Raw genomic sequence first — 18706 nt, 5'->3', positions numbered from 1 at the left:
CTGTAAATCCACAGACATCTCAGATATGGAGTGTAAGATTGGAGAGAGTTGTTCTGCACAGCAGTGAACCAGACACCCACTTATTCACCTGTCCATGTTGCACCAAATGCTGCCTCCTTGTAGCACTTTAGCATCAGTTAAATTGTTGCTTCATATTGTTTTCTATGCAGATATGGCATTTTATCCTTCTGTTGAAATGATTACATCTGTGAATTCTAGTATTTTTCAACAGCCCAAAAAAAATTTTTATCGGAACTAATGACTAAGTGTTTTTGTTTGTATACCTAGCAATGTATTGACATTCTTTAATATTGAATTCCTGCCTCATAGCCTGTTGCTACCACAATACAGTTTAGTTTCACATACATTTGAGTAGGATAAGCAGAACAGAAAATTAATGGATGTCTTCCAAAAACCTCCAGAAAGATGTAGTATTCTTCTTGTATTCAAGTTTAAAATTGAGTATTAAAATACATACAGTACATGCAATTAGTTCACATAATATCCAGATGTATAAAATCAAGTCAAATCCAGAAGACTAAACTCACCATGTCCAGTAAAAGATTTCAGATCCAGATGTGAAATGAATTGGCTATTTTCAAATGTTGACATATGCATCAAGAGCACGCATTAAGAAAATGTCAATCGAGGAGAAGTAAAAGGTTTAGTTTGATTTTTAGCAAAGAAGAGTAGATATTGGTAACATTCAACATAGCGATAGTAAAAAAAAATACATGTCATAGATTAATAGATACAGTATATGTTTTATTCCAATATTGCTTTTTAAATTAGCTTTAGATTGTTGCCAACAATGTTAAGATTTACTTTCTAACTTTGCGTAATTTATTGGGAACCACGTTTGTGTATTTACTTTAGGATACCTAAAAAATATTTTTAGTTTTAAAGCAATTACTGTCTTTTTAACCAAAGTTGCTATTTCCCCAGTAATACATTTTTGAGAGATTCTATATCTGTTCTAAACATCAGCTGTAAATTTATTAACATATTAATCTGTCTAATCTGAATATTCATTTCTTTAAATTTCTTCCCAAATGGTTGCAATAAGGATTTAGAAAATAGCCTGTTTCCTGATTTATCCTAGAACCACTATTGCACAGTACAGCTCCTAAATATATGTCCATCTTCCTTATGTGCAGTTTGATAAATTGTGCACGGGGCTCATTGACTTGGTTAGTCCAGAGTGAAGCTTTTTCTGCTCCTCCATCTAAGTAACTTGAGGAAGTTCAGACTGGCAGTAAAAATTTTATCATACTTAAAAACAGACTTGTAAAAGACATCAACAGAAAGGTCTCCGGTTGGATCAGCATACTTGAGTGTTGTCACTGGAGTATAGAGACTGTTGGTTTGATGTCTGAATGGTGGATTATCAAGTGTAATTATCTTAAGTGTGTGCTGTTAATAAAAATATAAGAAAGTATGTTAAAACAAGCATCACCCAAAAAACATATTATGTCTAATTTGACAGAACAGGAATTTACAACTGCACTGAACCTTTAAAAACATTTTAATCCTGCATAGATAATGTCCTATTTAGATTATGTATTATTGCTTATATATGTTGTTACCTCTGCTATTTCTTCAGGTAACTGCCCAAGACTTTGAAAGATCTCTTTATAATGTTTCATATAAACATTCAGGTATATATTTGCAGTTTCTTCATCTGCTGCAGAAAGATCCATTTTCAAGGATTCTTCATAAACCTTAGATTCAAATTCTGTGATCACTGGACCAGGTTCAATGAGGCTAAGGCTGTAAGAGAACATAATATTTCAGACCCTCATTTCAGGAGTTAATGGGACAATGTGGAATAAAATCGTAGCCTAACATAAAAGCTGTCACAATTCACCTTGCAGCCTTAACACAAATTGTTAATAGTTGTCATGGATGGACTGGCATCCAAGCCAAGAAGAACACTGTATTCTTACCTGGCTGGTAAGCCAGCATAATGGATGGTCTGAAATGGAGATGTGACATTTCCTGTCTCAGACAGGAGGCTGGCATGGAGGAGCTTGATAGGAGATAGCATTACACTGGAACTGGCATTGCAGCAGCAATGATTAGAAATCTTTTACCTGGCTGGGAGACCAACATAGTGGATGGACGACTGGAATGGAGGCACATCCCAACCAGGATAGCTAATGGCTTCTTTCCTGGTTGGGAGGCCAGAAGAAATGAGGGACAGTTGAAGGCTCCCTACCATGCTCGGGTTGTCTCCCCATTCACTGAGTGGCAGCATCCCTTGAAGTGAGCCCTTGTATGGATGTCCACAGGGCAGCATGGGAATTGTGGGTCCATAGAGCTGCCTTGCTGGGTTCTGTTGGGTGTTGCCAGGAGGGGTTGACAGGAGATGAATTCCCTGTTCCATGGTATTTCTGCCTAGCCTGGAAGTGCTATCTGAAGACAATAGTTTTGGCACTGGAAGTACTCCTGGGTTGGGTTTAAAAGGGAGCCTTCCACTTTGCCCAAGAAGTTGGAGAAAGACAAAAGGAAGGAAGGAAGGAAGCGAAAGGGAAGAAAAAACTTGTGCGTAGGATTGTGTAGATTGAGAGAAAGAAACCTGTAAAGAGGTACTTTTGTTCAATAAAATAAGTTCATTTGAATCCAGGACTGTCTCTGGTCTAGTTGTGCTTGATGTTTTGGGCTCTGCTATGCCCCCAACTGGCCACATAGTGTAATATATATATTTGTCATTGAATATTAATTAACAGTTCTTGTAACATGGTAGTATTATATAAAATTTGACAGCCGACAGTAGTTAAAAGATTTGTTAAGCACATTATTACTTACTGTAGATTAAATCTCAAAGCCTGAACAGCTAGACTCTCACAAAACCCCTCCACAGCAAATTTAGATGCGGCATATATATCATTAAACATAATTCCTATAGGAGAAAAAGCAAAGGATATGACATCATATTAGAACATATTTCAGCAGGTTTTTTTTTTTTTAGCAGTACCCAGAAGGACATGACTTGAAAAAACAGCAGGGCCTCCTACTGGTTCCTCACATAACAGTCTGTAAATCATTTGATCTGCTGTTCGTGAGTGTGGACCTTTAGTTATGTTGTCTTAACAGCATCATAGGCCCCCAGGCAAAGCAGAAACATACATGGGTATCAGAAACATTGTGGGCCCCTATGCTCCTGGCCAGTGTCCATTGTGCCCATATGTTACGACAGCCCTGTGACATGTAAAGTGGCATACCATGGTGCTTGCTGTTAATGGATTGGACTGACTCAAACATTTTTGTGATGTTCTTCAGGTCACTAAAACTGGTTGTAACACAAAAATCTATTTCTGCTGCTTTAACAGGCTGACTGCAGCAAATCTGATACTTGTAAATTATTGGAATTAAAAGGCCTATAGATTTGGAAAGTAATATTTATATTGAGAGATTATCTTTAAATGTATTGGGTGATAACTATCATTGTGAAAAAATATGTTGATGTCTCTTGAAATAACTTACAAGTTACAAAATATCCAAGAGGTGTTTTCTTGATATCTCAGCATCACTTACTGTTCAAATGCATTGACAGTACAATGAGATTTTCTAATTCTTGTTACATCATGACAAAACTTCACAACATTTCACTTTCTGTTCATTTTTTCAGGTGGGGACCAACATGGTAACATTCATATCTGAGCAAAATTTCCATGTGTTCCCAAGCAAGTCAGGAAATAAAATCAATCCAGTGTGTCATGGGCATGCTCTTGGGTCTTCTTCTGTTGAGTTGTGCCTGGTACATCTAGAGTGTGAGTTACCCAACAGTTCTCCTACCTACATGCCCAAACCAATTAACTGGCTCCTCTTGATTTAGAGAAACAATAGTTCTGTTCTAAGTTCTTCCTGTATTACGGAGCTGCTTACTCTGTAACAGAGGAAATTCCCAGTACATCTACACGGCAACCTAATTCTTTCTATCTCAACCCAGAGCTAATAAGAGCTGTGGTGAAAATGGGGCTGAAAGAGACAAATGGCCATATAAAAACTTTCATCTGAGGACTTAGCTCTTGTGTCACCACCAGAGTCCATTACATCATTTACACCTGCCTTTGGTAGTTCAATGGAAGAATTCTTGCCTCCCGGGATTGATTCCCAGCCATTATGGCTGCCCTTTTCAAAAAAGCAACATGGCTGATTCCTTTAGGGTGGAGTGGTGGCCCTGAGGCTAAGGATCTGCATTGGTATCCAGCAAGTTGCCAGTTTGAATCCCATTACTGCCAGAAGGGATTCTACTTGCCCTTGAGCAAGGTTCTTAACCTGCAATTGCTCCAATATCTGACCCTGCACTCTGACTCTAAGGGCTATCCGATATCTGCATTTTTGTTGTACCTGTACAATGAAGCTCAGAGTGGTGGCTCTGAGGCTAGGGATTTGCAGTGGCAATCATAAGGTTGCTGGTTCAAATCCTGTAAATGTCAAAAGTGACTCTACTTCGCTGGGCCCTTGAGGAAGGCCCTTAATCTGCAATTGCTCTGTCCTGGGTATGAGATTAATCTGCATCCAGCCCTCCAATCTTCAGGGAAAAACTTGGGGGTTGGTAGCAGAATTGGCACTCCAGCCACCACAAAAACCTCACAGTGTTCCACTCCATCTGAACTAGTGTGATGCTGAGGTGTCACCCATCGCATGGCTGCACTCAGGTCCTAATCTGGGATCCTGAGTTGGTTTGTCATGTGGTGGGTGCGGCAATGAGCTGTGTCAGTGTGTGCTCCACCAATTTGTTGGTCAGTCTTACAATCACATTCACCCTAATATGTGAACTTTTCCATGTAAAGCATCTTACATGAGGGAGCTACAGTTATTTATTGAAAGGACCATGATGTCTGATTTAGAGGTGCTAATTCTCATTCACCTATAAAACTTTCCAGTGCACACTGGAGATCACATTCTGACTAGTCCAAAAGGACAGTATTATCTGCAAACTGATTTATTTTAAAGCCAATTTATGCAACCCACTGGCCCTGCCACTACCACTTTTTTAATTACCTCAATGACTTCAGCCATAGAAATGGACCCAATCTTTGCTATTTCTGGCACTGCCTCTTATGAGGAAGGTGATTCCACCAGTATCAGGTGTTCCTCAAAGTGCTCCTTTCATCTGTCTATGAAGTGCCGGATGAGGTCCACTGTCCCCACCCTTACTTGGAAAAGCCAGGGATATGTCCTGTTCACTTTCCCTGAGTTGTTGAAAGGTTAGAGCCTCTTCAAACCTGTATTAAAGTCATTTTCCATGATGTTACCAAACCCCAACCACACATAGGCCTTAACTTTTACCAGTGCTATAGATGCTGCCTTCTTTGTCCGCTAGTAGCTCTTATTCAGTTTGTAAGACCCTCCCGCCTCCTTTGCGCTGCATTTTACTTGACACCTTTCCATATTGCCAGTGATTACTGCAGCTGCCTCCATGACAGGCATGAACCATGTTTTGACCACAGCTCCTTGCAGATGCCTCCATTATTAAGCTCTTGCATTGGAGCTACTCAGACTCCAATTCTCTGGATTCACCTGAGTTAACAAATCTTAAATTGTAAAATTTTGCTTGCCACATTTAATATTCTAGGATCTTATGCAACTTAATATTACTTTAAAGTTGGTGTAGGTACCTTTCAATAATAAAATGATATAACTAATGTTTTTGTATGTTTACAGTTCAGTTTAAGAATGTCTTTCTTCATATGTTGTTCAGCTACTGTATGTCATTCAGAATGAGCTAACAAAAATGAATTTTTACTATCTAATTTAAAATGACTTAAGAAATGTAGTTGTGCAAAGCCTGTGTGGTATATTCAGGCTTACAGGGAATGGCCCTACAGCCACCACAAGACCATAAATAACAGTTCTATAAACTCAACAGTTAAATAAACTCTACATGCCTTGGATTCCCATAACGCTGCTTATCACAACAATGTGTCCCTTTTTTCTCCTCTTCATATCAGGAAGGACCACTTTAAGAAGTCGAACAAGACCAAAAAAGTTTGTGTCCATCACTTTTTTCATCTCCTCTATGGTCTGGCATTCAATTGGCCCAATTAGACCTACTCCAGCATTGCTGACTGAAATATATGAAAGGTGCAAGCAAGACTTTTAATAAATATGAAACACTGGTAGAAAAAAATAACAAAAAAAAATACAAAAATGCAAATTATGTAGCTTGTTTTAAACCAACTAACACAAGTCCTGTCAGGCTAATCACACCATACTGCTGAATTGGAATATATATCATACCTTTAAGTCTGATTAAAACCAGAAACTATGGTCTTTCTACCTAGGTTTGGCTGTTTTCAGTGTGAAGGAACCTGCTCTCGATTCTTCATATTTACTTACAAATGTTTCAATGTCTTAATGATAATAATCACAGTTACTTTAATAGGTACTTCAAGCTGACTTTCATCTTTCATATTTTCACTTGTTGATAAGGAACCTCAAAATGCAAGGTGCTGAAAAACTGAAAGTACTCAAGTCTAGTGATCTAATGAACAAACAAAATCCAGACTGATATGTGTAAGAATATTAAATCCTACAGCTTGTTGTATTTGGATAAATAAACAGGAAAATAATGAGGCGGGTTAGGTGACAGGTTCAAGTAGACCTGAAGTTTTGTTTCTTAAGAATATAATTAGACAACGCTGAGACAGACAGCGCATATTAAGGAAATCTCAAGCCAAGTGCCAAATTAAGGAAAACTTTTGCTTGTTAAGAAAAGAGGGCTGTCCTATCTAACGTAACAAAGAGATCTTCTGATAGATGGTCACTAGCAGCCATTTTAAGATAGCCAATAGGAAGATACTCTTTTTAAAAGACAGCAAGCTGCATCATTAGGAGCTAAATAGGAGCATGAGGAGTACAGAACTGAACACTGGCAGGTGTACCAACACCTGCTCAAATGTGGACCAGGGCCTCATGTATAAATGGTACGTACGCACAAAAATGTTGCGTACACCCGTTTCCACGCTCACATCGTGATGTATAAAAACTAAACTTGCCGTAAAGCCACACACATTCTCACGCCAGGTCAAACCATTGCATGTGCACGTTTTTGGCTCAGTTTTGCAAACTGGCGGCACCCAGCATCAAAGTAGTGCTGCTGTTCCTGTGTAGTTTCCCTTTATTTATTAGATTCACATCCCTGACGTGGCATTATTAAATACACTTAAATTCACTGCATATCGTTTTTTAGTTTAAGGCATCTGATTATAACCAACCTGTAACAATATAATGATGCACGGAATGGCCAAACTATAAAACATAGCTGCTTTAGCGTTGTTACTCTCAGTGCACCACTCTTAGTAGTTTAACCCGCTGTATCTGAGTGTGGAATCACAGCTGTACAGCAGCTAATTGGAAAGCTCTATAGCAGATTGAGCACCCACAATCTGCAATCTACAATTTTGTACACCATAATTACTAACTGTGATCCTATCCTAATTTGCCTTTAAAATAATGTGACAAAAGAAAACTGGAAAATCCGCACTAAGTATGTCGACTTTCTTCTCTGGAATGCTGTCCACACAACTTCTTATAGAGTCTTCATCACAAACATCCAGCTCCTTTATTTCCAGTGTTCTCCCAAGTGTCTTCCCTGCTGCCTCCACCAGATGTGTGCTCTTTTTTAAATTTCGCATGGTTGCATACACTAAAAAGAATGAAATTAATTTAATAATTAAAGTCAAGTAAAATGTGACAGATTAAAACCAATTATAATGTTTAGGCTGCACATTAAAGACACCTGAATATAGTATTAGTTGATGTGACTTCTTTGGAAAAACTCTGCAATAAACATAACACCCTCAAGCCCTCAGGATCCAATTTGTGGTTGTAGCACCTTTACTTGGCAGCACTTTGTTAAAGACTGGAACTAAGTCTGGACATTGTGCCCATAAGTAACACCCATAAGTAACAGAAATGTAAAATTAAGACAAAATCAAAATAAGAATCAAAAAGGTTGAAGCCTTAAGAAGGTATACTCCATACTTAAGGACTACATCATTTCTATTAATTACTTGTTTATCTGTGTTATGCAAGTTTATATTTATTTTTTTTTTTTTATCAATTTTTTTATTTGATTTCAAAAATAAGAAGTGGATAACATATCAAAAGAAAAATACTTTTAAATATATAAACATGAACCCCCCTAGTTCCCTTCCCAAACCACCTCACCCTGGAGCGATGTAAAGGATTCTTCTTTAATTTAAATTAATAAATAACAGAAATCACTGACAAGTCCTGGAGGGCCACACATCTTGCTGAGCAAATGGAAATTCTGAATTTATATCAGGTTGGCTCATGACATAATCATCCATCCATCCATTATCCAACCCGCTGAATCCGAACACAGGGTCACGGGGGTCTGCTGGAGCCAATCCCAGCCAACACAGGGCACAAGGCAGGAACCAATCCCGGGCAGGGTGCCAACCCACCACAGGACACACACAAACACACCAAGCACACACTAGGGCCAATTTAGAATCGCCAATCCACCTAACCTGCATGTCTTTGGACTGTGGGAGGAAACCGGAGCGCCCGGAGGAAACCCATGCAGACACGGGAAGAACATGCAAACTCCACGCAGGGAGGACCTGGGAAGCGAACCCAGGTCCCCAGGTCTCCCAACTGCGAGGCAGCAGCGCTACCCACTGCGCCACCGTGCCGCCCTGACATAATCATGCAAATAGTAATTATTGATATTATGAGGAGATACTCCATTGATCTGTGCAGCACATAACAAGGTTGTAAAAAGAGGACTTCCATATTGAGAACAAGTAACAAGTTCAAGGCCCTTCCACTGAGACACAGTAAGAGTTTTGGCTTCTATTGCGTCTAATGAAATAATGCAATGGTGATGAACAGAGAGAGAAGGAGCAGAGTAATCGGAGAGCAAGAAACAGAGATAGATATGATGGAGAAGAGTGCAAAAGCAACTGACACCAAAAGAACAGCAACAGTGGGGCATTCCCAGAACATGTGGAGAAAACTGCCCTGAACATTAAGGGAACATTGGTGACAGAGTGCAGCAGGAGCCAAACCCATCAGAACACGTGTTCCAGGATAGTGATAAACTCTATGGATCATTTTATATTGGATGTGTTGATGATTAGAATTTTGAGAAGAATTTTTTTATGTTTTTAAAAATTGTGCTCCAACTCAATAGCATTGATAGGGATAGATTGGAGATCTATTTCTGAGTGACTATGGAATCATGAAGATGGGCATACAAAAAGGAAATGCAATTAATGGAAAATGAAGTCTGGAAATAAATTCTGATGCGAGTGTCAGTAGGCTTTGCGCCTTAGGAACCAAGTTACCCGAACTATTCCATAACATTTCAGTAAATATTTACCGCTCTGATGCTGATCTTTCTGATCATAAAATAGGTCATTACGATAGCAGTTGATTAGAAGAATTCGTAATTAATTGCAAAATTACAGTATTTGAGGGTTCCTCTAGATTGCCTCTTTCTCTTGCATGATTTGGCTCAAAAACTAATTAGCACATCGTCATTTCATAATAGGCTTAAGTTTTTCGTTTTAACTCTAGACTGTCCTCAAGAAACTGTGACACACAGACACACACACACACCTATCATTGAGATATCAATGTTTTCAGGGGACCAGAGATTTAAATTTTTGACGAAGCTAAAGCTTTCGCTCGTCCATCATAGACGATAGGTTATGGTGGGGAAGGGTGCAAAGCAAAAATAGTCAAATAATCAATGGTTGGGAACAGGGGCAGAAAAACTCATTCCACACATCCTGAGAGTGGATTTAATCTGTAAATAGAAAAAGAAAGAAGAGGAAGGCATTGCAAAGTTGTCTTTCAAAAAACTGGAAAGAGGCAAGCCCAGATTCATCCAACAAATCACCAAGTGTGCTGATACTTCATGAAGCCCATGTTAGATGGGAGGTGGGTTGCCCATCAATGTTCAGAGAGCTATTGTGAAACAGTGGTGTGAGGGAGTGCCAGCATGCAATGGAGCCAAGGTGTATCAAGGTGATCGGGCTTTTTCAGTTGCAGCCCCAAAACTCTGGAACGATTTGCCATTGCACGTTAGGCAGGCTCCTTCACTAGCTGTCTTTAAATCTTATTTAACAACACACTTTTACTCTCTGGCTTTTAACCCAGTATGATATGTTGGCTATATGTGTACATTTTATTATGAATCTCTTCAGCTCTTATGTGTTTATGTATTTCTGTTTCTTTTACCCTTTGGTTATTGTGTGTCTGATATGCTGGATTTTTATTGTACAGCGCTTTGGTCAGCCTTGATGTTGTTTTTAAAGTACTTTATAAATAAATAAATATTTCTACCTTGTGCCAAACACAAAAACATAATTTATAAGAGGATTAAATGCATCTACTCCTTTTTTTGCTTTAAACCTGTTAAATGGTAACGGCTCCAGAGAGTGAGGGGAGAATAGGTTGGTTTCTATAAGTAGCCAGAACAGCAGGGAAAGTGGAGGGTTAACCACAGGGAGACTGGAAGAAGGACGTATGCCCAATGGTATGGTTCAAAATCAGGAAGTGCAACACCTCTGGGCCGAATCAAAGTGGAGTGTTTCATAGCAGGTGTGTGACCACATTTTTCAGTTTTTTATTATTTGTTTTTTTTTTCTAACTTAACAGAGTACTTTGAACTACACATTTTGAAAATGTGATATAGAAATAAATGTTATTTTATTTAGTTCAAATCTGGCTTCCCCTTTGGAGCGTGCAGTGAGTCACACAAGGAAAGACCAAAGAGACTCTCTGAAGGACTTTTAGTAAGCTATTAGTGCAGAGGTGGGAACAATTCAAAGGTTTTAATTTGAACAAAAATGGCATGGCTGTGGTGACAGTTCTCTTTCCAGTGGTTGGAGACCACTGTGGACTCCGGACAAAGTAAGCAGAAAAATAAGAAACAGTGAAAAGCAGCTCAAGAGCAGTCTAAGGGGACAAGTGACAGAGTGGAGCAGAGCCGAGTCGAGGCCGCAGGCGTGGTCTGTTTGTTGTATTCACAGAATATCCCGGAAAGTCAAACATCTGGCTGATCTGCAATAGGAAAGAAGAGAAAGTGCAGCAGAAAGAAGAGGGTCCGGTCTCCTGAAAAGATTTACTGCTGGGTAGTTTGTGGTTCCTTCAAAAGCCGCTACAATTCATTACAGATGTCTTTGCTTATTTAAGCAATCTCTACCCGACCTTACAAGAGAAATGCATTTCTGTATTCCATATTCAAGAAAAAATAACGCCATCATTGCAAACATTGTAACTATGGCACAAATGTCTTGCTAGGAGTTAATTAAGTCCCTTTTCAGTTAATACACTTCATAATGATGTGCTGCAAGCTATGACGCCTCATTTAGAGGGTCTGCAGAAAGAGTTTTGTTTCTGTAACTCAGACAGCACCTTTATATGAACAAAAAAAGACTATCATTATCAGTGTTCAAACATTGACCAAATAAGCACTCAGAAGAATGGCTCTCTTTACTGCCTTCAGACAGCCCCCTGGACACAAAATGTCAGTATTTTATCCCTCATATTAAGCAGTTTACTATTGAAAAGTTCAATATATATTAGTGTATTTTGATTTTTTAACAATGCCTTTCTGTGACTTTGGCAGCCAAATTAGACGTTTTCTTTTTTTTTTTTTTTTACTTTTCTTGCTTTTTGGTCATTCTGATGTGTGTTCGGACCAGTCAGAGTGTATGTATCTATTATATAGTGCCTTTCATATCTATCTATCTATCTATCTATCTATCTATCTATCTATCTATCTATCTATCTATCTATCTATCTATCTATCTATCTAGATATGATGTACATGGTGCATAATGTGTTAAGGAACAAATAGTGCTTTATTTTAAATACAATCCTCTTTAATAAAATCCCTTTGTGCGTCCAGGTGTCCGTGTGTGTGTCTTCTGTGCACGGTACACGGTGCGATGCGCGATATTACTGTCAGAGAAAGTTAGAGGCGTTTTGCGGAAATACAAACCAGTATTACTGCGAGAGGAAATTAAAGGTACACAATACAGTGACTCATATTATAGCCACATACAAGCCAGTATTACTGTCAGAGGAGATTAAAGGCATATTACCGACGCGCACGCCTGTATTACCGCAAGAGAAAATTAAAGGTATATCATGGACGTACAAGCCAACGGACGTACAAGACAGTATTACTGTCACAGAAAATTAAAGACACACAATACACGGCGGCAGCCCACGAAGAACGGTCAGCTCAGCAAGTAAACATCAACAAAAGAGAGGCTGAAAGAAAGAGAAATACGACCAACAAAAAGAATGAGGTCAAAGTCCCTTGCCATTTAATACAGACTGTTCCTACTAATGTTTATGCACTACTGTTCTAGCGCCCGTTATTGTAACGGGCTAAATGACTAGTTGTATTATAATCACCACTGCCAAACTAACTTTCCTGAAAAGGGTTATGCCAGTAACACTAAAATCCCAAATGAGGTGCGCGATTATTGAAAGTTTGAGGTAATTTTACTGGCATTGACAAGGTTCTCATCATCCTATTTTTTTATTTTTATTTTAATAAATACGATATATAGAGCATTACAGAGTTCACACATTGAAGCTATTATCTCCTGGCATTAATCCTTTAGTGGACTGACTGAAAAGAAACTTTGATTTTATTGGTACTCAACCTGGGGCTCTCGAGCCCCATCTGGTGCTTCACAGGCCAGGTGTGGCTCTTTAAGTCCTACTTAAGAAAACAAATCTTTAAAACATAATAAAAAAGCAACATTATTAGAAGATTTCATTTCATTCTCATTCACGCACATTAATCTCTTCCTGTGTATGTACACACCCTCTGAGCTCGACACCCCGCCCCCTGAGCTCTGTCTCCGCCCCATCCTGCAGCGACGGCTACTTGGAGACAATCACAATGTACCTCAGGTCTTGTGCTAGGAAAACTAGCATCGACACTGGGAAACTAGCATTTGTAGCAGCCCCAGGTTCTCTTAAATTAAGACACAGAGAGTCCCAGACTGGTGCTTTATCTTTATTTACTTCCAAAACTTTATATTCATTTATTATAGTTACACTGTTACGGGCACCATGAAAACTAAGCAAAAGAAAATATAAAAATCCATTTTTAACATTTTACACACACAAAGAGAAGAGAAACAGGAAAAATGAAACAGCATGTAATCAAATTTGCATACCAAGGGTGCAACAATTTTAAAGATTTGTCTGTTTCACAGAGCCGTCTTAACGTATGGGCAACAAGGGCACTTGCTGGGGGCCCCAGGAACATACGGGGCCCACGATGTTTCTGATGCCTATGTATGTTTCAAAACAGGGGCCCCGACACATTACTTTGCATGGGGACCTATGATGCTGTTAAGATGGCCCTGAGATCAGCGTTTACCTTCTGTTATCTTCTCACTTTCAGTCGATACAGCGAAGATGCCAAAAAAGCAAGTAAACTAACTTGTACATCAAACTAAAAATAGTGAGTATACAGCTTGAGGCAACATTTGCTTCAGGTCTAATTTGCAGTGCCATCATAAAGCTAAACTCCCATTTTCACCCATGAATTTCCAAAGGCTGGACAGCTACGGGCCAAAAAACTGGCTAGACTCAAACAGAACCGAACTGCACAGAAAAACATCTTCCATACTAATACTAGTGAGAGGCTGTTATGATCAGCAATGCTGTTTGCTAAGCTGTTACAGGCTGTGAAAAACAGCAATGCTCAGTTGTTTCTGACTGTCTGATGATGATTTTAATATTGCATTCTATCCACTGTATAACCCAGCAACAGGGGATGCACAGATCAGTGTGTTTTTTCGTGCCGGTCCCAAGCCTGGATACATGGGGAGGGTTATGTCAGGAAGGGCATCCAGTGTAAGACTTTATCAGATCAATATGCGGACAACAATACAGATTTCCATACCGGATCGGTCGAGCCCCGGGTTAACAACGACCACCACCAGTACTGTTAGCCAACAGGGTGCTGGTGGAAATAGGGCTACTGTTGGCTGAAGAAGGGGGTTGGACGTGTCTGGAGGCAGGAGGAGAGGAGGAAGGTAAAGAGAGTGGAACTGAGGGTAGGAACTTTTAATGTTGGCAGTATGACTGGTAAGGGGAGAGAGTTAGCAGATATGATGGACAGAAGGAAGGTTGATATATTGTGCGTGCAAGAGACTAAATGGAAGGGGAGTAAGGCCAAGTGGATCAGAGGTGGGTTCAAGTTGTTATATCATGGTGTGGAAAGGAGGAGAAATGGAGTAGGAGTTATTCTGAGGGAGCAGTATGTCAAGAGTGTTTTGGAGGTGAAAAGAGTGTCAGACAGAGTAATGATTATGAAGCTGGAAATTGGAGGTGTAATGATGAATGTTGTTAGTGCATATGCCCCGCAAGTTGGGTGTGCAATGGAGGAAAAAGAAGGTTTCTGGAGTGAGTTGGATGAAGTGATGAACAGTGTACCCAAGGGACAGAAAGTGGTGATTGGAGTGAATTTCAATGGATATGTTCGTGAAGGAAACAGAGGAGATGAGGAGATGATGGGTAGGTATGGTGTCAAGGAGAGGAATGAAGAAGGTCAGATGATAGTGGATTTTGCAAAAAGGATGGACATAACTGTGGTGAATACGTATTTTAAGAAGAGGGAGGAACATAGGGTGACGTACAAGAGTGGAGGAAGATGCACACAGGTAGATTATATCCTATGCAGAAGAGTTGATCTGAAGAAGATTGAAGACTGCAAAGTGGTGGCAGGGGAAAATGTAGTTAGACAGCATAGGATGGTGGTCTGTAGGATGACGTTGGAGATCAAGAAGAAGAGGAGGAGAGGGAGGACAGAGCCAAGGATCAAATGGTGGAAGTTGAAAAAGGTAGACTGCAAGGTTGGCATTACATCTGGACAGAGGAAGGAGGAAAAGGAAACCTGGTGGTGGAATGGGGAAGTACAGGAGAGTATACAGAGGAAGAGCATGGCGAAGAAGAAGTGGGATATTCAGACAGATGCAGAAAGTAGACAAGAGTACAAGGAGATAAGGCGGAAGGTGAAGAGAGAGGTGGCAAAGGCTAAAGAAAAGGCGTATGATGAGTTGTATGAGAGATTGGACATTAAGGAGGGAGAAAAGGACCTGTACCGATTGGCTTGACAGAGGGACCGAGCTGAGAAAGATGTGCAGCAGGTTAGGGTGATAAAGGATAAAGATGGAAACATACTCACAAGCGAAGAGAGTGTGTTGAGCAAATGGAAAGAGTACTTTGAGAGGCTGATGAATGAAGAGAATGAGAGAGAGAAGGTTGAATGATGTGGAAATAGTGAATCAGGATGTGCAATGGATTAGCAAGGAGGAAGTAAGGACAGCTATGTATACTGTAGAATGAAGAATGGAAAAGCCGTTGGTCCAGATGACATACCTGTGGAAGCATGGAGATGTTTAGGAGAGATGGCAGTGGAGTTTTTAACCAGATTGTTTAATGGAATCTTGGAAAGTTAGAGGATGCCTGAGAAGTGGAGAAGAAGTGTACTGGTGCTGATATTTAAGAATAAGGTGGATGTGCAGAGCTGTAGTAACTACAGGGGGATAAAACTGATGAGCCACAGCAAGAAGTTATGGGAAAGAATAATGGAAGCTAGGTTAAGAAGTGAGGTGATGAATAGTGAGCAGCAGTATGGCATCATGCCAAAAAAGAGCACCACATGTAATGTTTGCTCTGAGGATGTTGATGAAGTATAGAGAAGGCCAGAAGGAGTTGCATTGTATCTTTGTGGACCTGGAAAAAGCATATTACAGGGTGCCTCGAGATGAGTTGTGGTATTGTATGAGGAAGTCGAGAGTGGCAGAGAAGTTTGTAAGAGTTGTACAGGATATGTACGAGGGAAGTGTGGCAGTGGTGAGATCTGCGGTAGGGGTGACGGATTCATTCAAAGTGGAGGTTTGATTACATCAGGGATTGGCTCTGAGCCCTTTCTTATTTGCAATGTTGATGGACAGGTTGACAAACGAGATTAGACAGAAGTACCCTTGGATGTTTGCTGATGACATTGTGATCTGTAGCGTTAGTAGGGAGCAGGTTGAGGAGACCCTGGAGAGTTGGAGATATTTTTTGGAGAGGAGAGAAATGAAGGTCAGTAGGAACAAGACAGAATACGTGTGTAAATGAGGCCAGTGGAATGGTGAGGATGCAGGGAGTAGAGTTGACAAAGGTGGATGAGTTTAAATACTTGAGATCAACAGTACAGAGTAATGGGGATTGTGGAAGAGAGGTGAAAAAGAGAGCAGGCAGGGTGGAATGAGTGGAGAAGAGTGTCAGGAGTAATTTGTGAAAGATGGTTATCAGCAAGAGTGAAAGGGAAGGTCTACAGGACGGTAGTGAGACCAGCTATGTTATATGGGTTGGAGATGGTAGCACTGACCAGAAAGCAGGAGACAGAGGTGAAGGTAGCAGAGTTCAAGATGCTAAGATTTGCACTGGGTGTGACGAGGATGGACAGGATTAGAAATGAGTACATTAGAGGGTCAGCTCAAGTTGGAAAGTTGGGAGACAGTCAGAAAGGTGAGATTGCGTTAATTTGGACATGTGCAGAGGAGAGATGCTGGGTGTATTGGGAGAAGGATGCTAAGGATAGAGCTGCCAGGGAAGACGGAATGAGGAAGGCCTAAGAAAAGATTTATGTATGTGGTGAGACAGGACATGCAGGTGGTGGATGTAACAGAACAAGATGCAGAGGACATAAAGATATGGAAATAGATGATCTGCTCTGGCAACCCCTAATGGGAGCAGCTGAAGGAAAAAGAAGATTCTACCCACTGTGCAATCTTCTCAGACATTAACAACATTAACATAATAAACTTTTCAATGGAAAGAGATTTATCTCAAAAAAAGGTGATGGATGAAAATCATTACTTTTTGCAAGTTATATCGCTAATTAACAAAGCAGACACTTGACAATCTTCTTTGGATGAACAGCCACGTCTGATGTGTTTTGCTTTGCCCATTTTAGTGTGACGTCTAGTCAGTGGACATGTGCACCTCTGTCCATGTTCTGATGGAATTAACTCATTAATCAGTTTAGCCTTTTGATAAAAATTGTGCCACTTTCTTAATTTTATTATTAAAATTTTTATTATTATTATTAGTATTATTTGATAAATAATATACAAAAGCCACAGCCTTTAAACCCAAACTTTAACAAGTTAGGGTGCTAAAGAGTAGCCTGATGATTCATGCTGGCAGTGCTTTTTATTTTGTATGTTGTGTTTCCTCAATCCACAGTCAGTATGTTAGTCTAATTAGAAATACAGGAGTTGGAGTTAGCGGTACCAGAAATTGAGGGGTCCGAGTCGGTGTTGAAGTTTTTGTGTACCAGCTCCCCAGCCCTGCTGCTCCAAGTCATTTTGCCTGTAATTTCTTTACTTAAGGGTCTACCCGCTGCATTCTTGAGTAGAATTCAGCCTTCTAATTTTGTCCTGGACTGCCGAGTATGTCCTTTATCATCTACATTACCATTAACATTTCTCTCTTCTGACCCAAGACTATCACACTACTCATATTGTACTGTAGCTCCTGTGCATCTTCAATGTCTTTTTTTCATTCATCTTGTTGACTCGTATTCTTTCTAAAGAGCTCACTAGTAAGGATGTTAAAAAAAATAAGATTTAAAAAGGATTACAAGAGGTAATAATACAGCATTACTACAGAAAGACAGCCACTGCATCCACTCCAACTAGACATGTTAGCCCCAGTCTTGGCCGACTTGATGTTTTTGTTGTTGTTTGAATATCAGAATATGAAGGATGGTACAGTGGATTGTTCTGATATGTCACAGGTTACTAGAATCACATCACAGCTTAGAGGTCCACAGTGAGAGGTTTACCGGACTTCCCATGGTTCTCTCTGATTTCCTTCCATGCTTAAGCTATGCTGAACAGTTGCTGCACGTGCCATTGCCTGAGTATGTACTTGCATTCGAAGTCAGTGATGTGCCAGACTGTGTTAATTCATACCTCAAGCAATGTGACTCAAAGTCCAAAACTTTTGCACCCCATACTAACAAGACACTCACCTTTGAACCTTTTCTTGTCATCTTTTGCCAGCTTGACTGCTAGTGCCAGACCTATTCCTGATGAGCAGCCCGTGATGAGGACCGTTTTTGGCTCCATGCCTCCAACTGCAATGGAATGCAATCCACTGTATTCCTTGAGGCAGAACTCTGAAACCCTTGAGAGATATCCCTGGCATGGCACTGCCATCCCTTATTTATTCACATGCTGACTCAGCAGTCACAAAACTGCATACATCGACCCTACATGGATTATCAAGATCAGTGCCCAGTATATCTCTTAATACACTGTCATTATTCCACCTGGATTAAATTTAGAATTATGTCAGAGAATTTAGTATTGGCTGCTACCCACAGTGAAATGCCTAGTAGACTATATTAGGATTAGCGTGCGTTCACGTTACAATTTAGCGTTCTTGAGTGCTTACATTAGATTCCAAGGCTGCCCTGCTCAAGGTAGTTAAGTAATGGTAAGACTGCAGTAAATTCAAATGAACTCTCTACTATTATAGATGCTAAATACGCTTGCGGTTAATTCCATTAAAGCTATGCTCATGTTTTCATCATAGCAAAGCCTTATTCAGATATGTGTTGTAACAGGAATAAAAGTACTGACACAATCGTAATAGATTATTGTGTTCTGAATAATCACAGACA

At 40.0% G+C, this 18706-nt stretch overlaps 1 protein-coding gene across 1 annotated transcript; it reads right to left on the bottom strand.

Annotated features, from left to right (window-relative positions):
- Positions 1 to 766: 766 nt before the first annotated feature.
- On the bottom strand, positions 767 to 18254 carry zgc:109982 (uncharacterized protein LOC553564 homolog). Its single transcript, XM_028811452.2, has 6 exons — positions 18053 to 18254; positions 7496 to 7657; positions 5898 to 6077; positions 2809 to 2902; positions 1587 to 1770; positions 767 to 1413 (listed from the first exon to the last, which is right to left on the bottom strand). The coding sequence occupies exons 1-6, from the start codon at positions 18237 to 18239 to the stop codon at positions 1192 to 1194; spliced, it is 1029 nt and encodes a 342-aa protein (XP_028667285.1). The 5' UTR covers positions 18240 to 18254; the 3' UTR covers positions 767 to 1191.
- Positions 18255 to 18706: the final 452 nt, after the last annotated feature.

This window comes from Erpetoichthys calabaricus, chromosome 10, assembly GCF_900747795.2.
Source record: "Erpetoichthys calabaricus chromosome 10, fErpCal1.3, whole genome shotgun sequence".
In the NCBI taxonomy this organism is placed as follows: Eukaryota; Metazoa; Chordata; class Cladistia; order Polypteriformes; family Polypteridae; genus Erpetoichthys; species Erpetoichthys calabaricus.
This window is presented reverse-complemented; position numbering and strand designations above follow the sequence as displayed.